The sequence below is a fragment of the Simochromis diagramma genome, unplaced genomic scaffold (genome assembly GCF_900408965.1).
Source record: "Simochromis diagramma unplaced genomic scaffold, fSimDia1.1 OVJJ01000604.1, whole genome shotgun sequence".
NCBI classification, from domain to species: domain Eukaryota; kingdom Metazoa; phylum Chordata; class Actinopteri; order Cichliformes; family Cichlidae; genus Simochromis; species Simochromis diagramma.
The window spans coordinates 5,170,471-5,177,289 of NW_024387416.1; the positions used below are offsets into that span (position 1 = coordinate 5,170,471).

General features: G+C 48.0%; 1 protein-coding gene across 1 annotated transcript; it reads right to left on the bottom strand.

The window, feature by feature from the left end:
- Positions 1 to 2,148: 2,148 nt before the first annotated feature.
- On the bottom strand, positions 2,149 to 5,319 carry LOC120721704. The gene is made up of 2 exons (XM_040012194.1): positions 5,147 to 5,319; positions 2,149 to 4,728 (listed from the first exon to the last, which is right to left on the bottom strand). The coding sequence occupies exon 2, from the start codon at positions 4,519 to 4,521 to the stop codon at positions 2,596 to 2,598; it is 1,926 nt and encodes a 641-aa protein (XP_039868128.1). The 5' UTR covers positions 4,522 to 4,728; positions 5,147 to 5,319; the 3' UTR covers positions 2,149 to 2,595.
- Between the last annotated feature and the right edge of the window lie 1,500 nt (positions 5,320 to 6,819).

Here is a 6,819-nt window from a genome sequence, read left to right on the forward strand (position 1 = left end):
CACTTTGTGACCTTTTTCAGTAGGGCAATTTCTGCCTCCCTTTGACTGGAGGCAGTCATGGGTAGAGCGGCCGCCCCGTGGAGGGCGTGATATGTGGCATGTACCAGCTCAGTCCAGGATTTGAACTGGGTCAGATCAGGTATCAGCGGGCTGCTTGTGGAAATGTTGCCGCAGAAGGTGGTGTCGCGGATCTCTTCCTCCTGCAACCGAGCTCACTATGGGTGCGTAGGCCAGCTAGCGTGAGGCTGATGGAGGAATGCTGGGCCATCTGTCCAGCGGTTTGGCTTAATTAAATCCTTTAAGGATTTCCCACGTGTGATGTCATCAGCAGGGTTCTCTTCAGAGGGAACATATCTCCAGCTCTCAGCTCCAACAAGCTCTTGAATCTCTGCTATTCGGGTTCCCACAAACACTTTATACTGCTGGGATTCAGACTGGATCCAAGTGGAGGACAGTGGTCGAATCGGTCCACAGAGTAGTTGTCTGTAATGGCAGGGTTAGCTCGGTCTGCAGAACTGTGGCTAACTGTGCTCCTGCTAGGGCAGCACAAAGTTCCAGGCGAGGTATTGAAAGCTGCCTTTTGGGTGCCACGCGAGATCGGGCCATCACAAATGCCACTTTAACTTCATTGCTGTCAGCCTCTACTCTCAGGTATGCAACCGCACCATAGGCTCTCTCTGAGGCATCACAGAAGATGTGTAGGTTCACAGGGCTCCCAGCCGAGATACCAGGAGTGTAACACCTTGGCAAGCTGAGGTTTGGCAGGTATGGCAGCTCACTTTCCCATGCTAACCACACGGACAGGAGCTCGTCAGCAATCGGCTCATCCCAACCCCTCTCCTTCTTCCAGAGTGCCTGAACTAGAACCTTGGCTCGTGTTGTAAAGGGTATGATATAACCTAATGGGTCATATTGGCTTGCCAGTACTCTGTAAACATATCTCAGGGTTGGTGCAGTACGTGGAATGGCACGGTGCTTGTATCCCAATGTGTCAGAGCTGCAAGCGCCACAGCAGACCAAGGGAAGACTCTTCTGGATCAGTCTTGCTAGTGGTTAGCCATAACTCACACTCAGTTGATTTGGCTTCAGTTGGTAGGTGAGAGATAACCTCAGGTGCGTTGCTAGCCCACTGCCTTATCTCAAATCCTCCACTGGCAAGGAGGGCTCTCATCTTGTCTATCAGGTATTTTGCCTGCGTCTGAGACTGTAGAGACTGTAAGCAGTTATCCACATAGAATGCATGGAGCACAGAGTGCAGTACTTCTCCATTGTCTTTGCTGTGATCCTTTACATGGTCGCTGCAGGGCATATGTAGCACAGCATGGGCTACATGTGGTCCCGAAAGGAAGGACACGCCACTCGTACACGTCTGGGCTGCGCTCCCTCTCCCCATCTCGCCACAAGAAGCGTAGAAGTGGCTGGTCCTCAGGCAGAAGACGCACTTGATGGAACATGCCACGAATATCCCCACTGATAGCTACAGCATACTCTCTAAATCTCAACAGCACGCCAAGCAGTGTTGACCCAAGAACCGGGCCTGGAAGCAGGTTCTTGTTAAGTGAAGCTTGCCTGTAGTTAAAGGAGCAGTTGAAGACGATTCTGGGCTTGTTGTTGTGGTACACCATGTGGTGCGGGATAAACCATGATTCCGCAGAGCTGCTCACCTCATTCATGCTGATCTTTACTACATAACCAGCTTTCTCCAACTTGTGGATTTCCTCATTGTAGACAGCAGCTTGATCTGGACTGTTACACAAACGTCGCTCTGTCGCTCTGAGGAGTGCCATCACAGCTGTGGGAGGTGCCCGAAGAACAGGTGCATTCTTTCTTCGCAGCAGTGGAGTAGCATAGCGAGCCACTCCATCGACGGTGACCCGGACAGTCCCTTGCTCCAGTCGTTCTATGGCTGCTTTATCTTCGCCTGATCGCGTCACCTCCTTGTTGGTGTGGAAGGGTAGGGTGTCCAGCTGCCAGAGTCTCTGGACGTGTTGATGCAGCTCATCTGAGGAGGAGAGAGTGGACAAATGCAGACAGCTTCTCTCATCTGTTGATTGCTGCAAAAAGCTTGCTGGTCCCTGAATCGCCCACCCCAGCATTGTGCACACAGCCACTGGGCCACCAACTGGACCGATACGCACAGGCTGGGTAGGTATTATCAGGTGAGGGTTATCAGAACCGATAAGTAGCAGGGGCTGGACTTTGTCAAAAGACTGCAGGGATAAGCCTCTCAAGTGTTTGTATCGTTGTGTCAGGAGGTCAGCGGCACGTGATTGCTCTGCCAGAGTTACTTCGGCGGCTGTAAAAGCCTGGTGAATGTCGTATTTCACTCCCTGGTTTGTCATACCTGACACCTGAAAGGATACAGTGGCTCCCTTCAGCTGTACGATTTCTTGTCGAATCGTCCTGAGGGACAGAATCTCTTCTGTTCCAACAAGGCCAAGGTGATGGATGGCAGCAGGTAGTATGATTGTTCTTTCAGAGCCATCATCCAGGACAGCATATGTGTCCAGTGTTTTCTCCCCATTATGCAACCGCACGGGGACAACCTTTAGCATTACTCGCCCAGAATGGCTGACTTGGTCCAAGAAAACCATGTTAGAGGACGTATTCACAGGTCAGGATGCTCTCAGCAGTAGCAACTTCATGTAGTATGTGCAGATGTTGTTCTCCACATGTTGCACAGGGCTTCTTCAGAGTGCAGTTTACTGGGGAATGTCCTCTCCCACATTTCCAACATCGTTTTTTCTCTTTTATCCAGGTAGCTCTGGCAGTACAGGTTAGCGTGGCAAAGTCAGCACAGGCATTGAGGTAGTGCTCCTGGTTATTACAGTAAGGACAGAAGGGCTTGAAACGGTCCCTCTTCTTCAGGTGTGGTACAGTGGCAGGGCTCGGAGAAGGATTAGCGGGCTTCGATCCCTGCTGAACCCCAAGCAGAATAGTAGCAGGTTTGACCCTCTGTTGTCTCCCTGCTTTCCGGTCCTTGTACTCAGTATGTGCTGGTATAGCTGGGAAGGGGCTTGTGATTTGGCGAGACACCTGCAATGTCTGGGCCTTCCTTTCCAGCCACTCCGCTAGATCAGGGAGAGTGTATGTACGATCACTGCCACTTTGGATAATTCCTCGATTAAAGCAATGTTCAGCAAATGCATCTCGATAGTTAGTGGGGAGTTTGGTGAGTAGGGTGTCCACATGAGACCCACACTTCAACTCTGACGATGAGGGGCCCTCCATGGTGCTGAGCATTCCCACCAGAGTTCCAACTGCGGTAGCAAAGTCCTCAAATGCTTGATAATCTCCAGCCCTGACTGGTGGGGAATTCAGAATGGCCTTCAGTTCCCCCTGCACTAGCTGCCTTGGCTGTCCGTACCTCTGCGTGAGCGCTTGCATGGCACTTGTGTATGGGGTCTGACTGTTGACATACCTCTTTGCCACTTGAAGTGCCGAGGGGAATGTGAGATGGTCAAGCAGGATCTGATACTTATAGTCTTCACTTAAATGCTTGTGCGGACCAAGTAAGCTGTCTAGACCCTTTTTGAGCATAAGAAAATCACTCTCTTTCCCTGAGCTGAATACAGTCAGTTTGGGTTTAGGAATGCCAAATGATGAAGCAATCGCCATCTCCATCATACTCGGCTGATGTGAACCATCTACTGGGTGAGGTGTTGGATAATAGTGCTGACCACGGGGTCTTCTAGGATGATGCACAGGTGGATATGGCAGTGGAGCAGACTGCCAGGCCCTGGGGAGTGCATCATACTGCTGCTCTGGCGGGACATGCTCAGGCTGTAACGGTGTGGTAGAGGGCACTGGCGGGGGCACATGTGGTTCTGGCTGCGGTGTGATAGGGGACACTGGCTGAGGCATCATTAGAGAAGCAGGAGGTAGTGAGAAGGGCAATGCAGGCTGTGTTAGCCACGGCGGCGAGCAGGCTGAAGGAGCCGTGGATGCGGGGGCTGGTACCGACATCGCTTCTGAAGCAGGTTTTGGGTTTGATGCAGCAGTGTCAACCTGCACTTGAGGAGCAGGGGCTTGTGTTGGAGCGTGCAGAACCTCGTGCTGGATGTTAGGTGCAGCTCTTGGACTGGGGGGCCGAACAGGGTAACCCAGTTCTAAATGGGGGAGGCTACTATAATGTGGCTGAAATGCTGCATAGCGGTATGAAGGGTGAGGCAGATGTGCACTCTGTGGATACGAAGTCAATCTGACCCTGTCCATTTCCACTTCAAGTTCTTTCATCTGCTGGCTTATCGTTTGCCAACGTGCTTCCAGCCCCTGCCATCTTTCCCCTGCACTTGCCGTACCATAATGACCAGCTGCAGGGTAGTTAGGGGAACTCCCAGGGCTGAGTGGTGCTGCGTAAGTTGATGTCAGTGGTGATGCTGGTCTTACTGTGGTACTATAAAGACGGTGAGCTGGGTAGGTGAGTTCAAAGTCCTCCAGATGTCCGGGAATGCGTCGCACCCTGCTGGGACGGGGACTCAGTGCAGGCTGGTTGTCGTTGAACTCTCTGGGTGTAGCCATAGCGCAGCTTGTATAATCCGGCTCGAAGGACCACTTGTAGAATATATATATACTGGAAGTGCTGGGTATACAAGTCTGGCCTAAGTCTTCGGTCAGAAAGACTGCAGCAGTCCAGGAGTTTAGTTCACCGTCTTTAATGAAGCTTCACAGAAGATATGCACTTATAATTGTGGCAGGTGCAGTATCGGTGACTATAAGCATGGTTGTCTGGAAACAGAAACAGGTAACACTATAATTAGCAGGCTCAAAGACAACCAAGCAACAATCAGAACACATCATCTACTCAGACACAGCAATATTTTACAATGTCCACAAGGGGTCGCCGTAAGACCAGAAGTTGGCTAAATAGCACATATCTTCCCAGTTGCTAGTACTAAGGCAAGCATGTGGCAAGCTAACAACAGCTAAACTAAACAATAAACAACAGAAAAATCCTTTAACCGCGGGATATAATCATTGGGGGAGATTCTGGCCACTGGTATTAACTTAGTGCTAGTTAATTAAATAATTAAATAAACCTACTAACGTGGTAGCAGTGTACTGAGGCATAACTTTAGCTTAAACATACACAAACAACTATAACTATTATCATACCAGTTAACCTGTCAAAGGCAATAACACTTACAGTCTCATTAACGCACACGGAATCACACAAACTGCGATACAACTGCCATGCTCTGCTGCTGCTTTTCGTCCCTCACTCTCCCTCTGCGTGATGCGCACATGATCACTGGTGCGCTCATTTGGGTGCGCTTGGTTCTTGCCTCTAGACATCCTGAGGCCGAGTCAGCAGGGAATTTGCAAAAAGCGCTTTTCACAGACAAGCAATCACAAAGCGCTGTACACAAATATTAAAAAAATATTAAAATAAACAATAAAATCAATAGACATTATATACAATGTAAAAGATCAAATGTAAATAATGTAAAAAAAATATAAAATATGTAGATCAACAAAAGGCTTGTTTGAACAGAAGAGTTTTTAACTGTTTTTTAAAAGAATCCACAGAGTCAAGCAAACGTAATTGTAGTGGTAAACTGTTCCACAGCCTTGGTGCAACAGACTGAAAGGCTCTGTCCCCTTTTGTCTTCAGTCGTGTACGGGAACAACTAAGAGACTCTGAGTCTGTGAGCGGAGATGACGAGCAGCAGTGTATTTTAAAAGAAGCTTGGATAAGTAATCTGGAGCCTGGCCATTTAGTGCTCTGTATGTTAAAACAAGAATTTTAAATCGAATTCTAAACTCTATTGGGAGCCAATGTAAAGAATATAAGATGGGAGTGATGTGAACACGCTTGGTAGAGCGAGTTAGTAATCTGGCTGCTGCGTTTTGTATTGTCTGGAGGCGAGAGAGAGATGATTTATCCAAGCTAGTAAACAGGGAATTACAGTAATCTAAGCGTGATGACACAAATGCATGAATGAGTTTTTCCAGTTCAGCTGAGGAAACCATATGTCGCAGTTTAGATATGTTTCTTAAATGATAGAAACAGGAACGAGACAAAGATTTTACATGAGAGTCAAGGCCCAGAGAAGAATCAAAAATTACTCCAAGATTTCGAATATTTGACTTGACAGATGGACAGAAAGAGGCAAGAACCTGACTGATTTTAGAATGTAGCTCAGGAGGAGCTATGATCATGGTCTCGGTCTTGTTAGTATTTAGAACAAGGTAGTTGCTTGAAAGCCAATCAGAAACCTGGGTTAAGCACTGGACTAGGGTGGACAGCCTATCCAGCTGATGAGGCTTAAAGGACATATGGAGCTGAATGTCATCAGCATAAAAATGATAAGACAGGTTGCTAAAAGATTGAATGATACTAGCTAAAGGAAGCATATAAAAGAAAATAGTAATGGACCTAAAACTGAGCCCTGTGGGACACCACAGGTCAGGGCAGCAGTGTTAGAGGAGAACCTATCAGTCCTAACAGAGAAGGTCCTGTCTGATAAGTAGGAAGAAAACCAGTCTAGGGCAGAGCCAGATACACCAGCCAAAACCTTGAGCCTGTTAAGTAGGATTTTGTGGTCGATGGTGTCGAAGGCTGCACTAAGATCAAGCAAAATGATCACAGAACAGTTCCCTGCATCAGATGCCATTAACAGATCATTATAGACTCTTAAGAGAGCGGTCTCTGTAGAGTGCTGCTTTTGAAAGCCAGACTGAAAAGGGTCAAGAATCTGTAATTTACATAATAGAGACCTGAACTGATTTTCAACAATTTTTTCGGGTAATTTACTGACAAATGGCAATTTTGAAATAGGTCGGTAATTACTAGCAGAGCTAGGATCGAGATTCTGT

Excerpts from the sequence above, each read along its gene's own strand:
- LOC120721704 (XM_040012194.1), bottom strand. The coding sequence starts at position 4,521 with ATGGCTACACCCAGAGAGTTCAACGACAACCAGCCTGCACTGAGTCCC.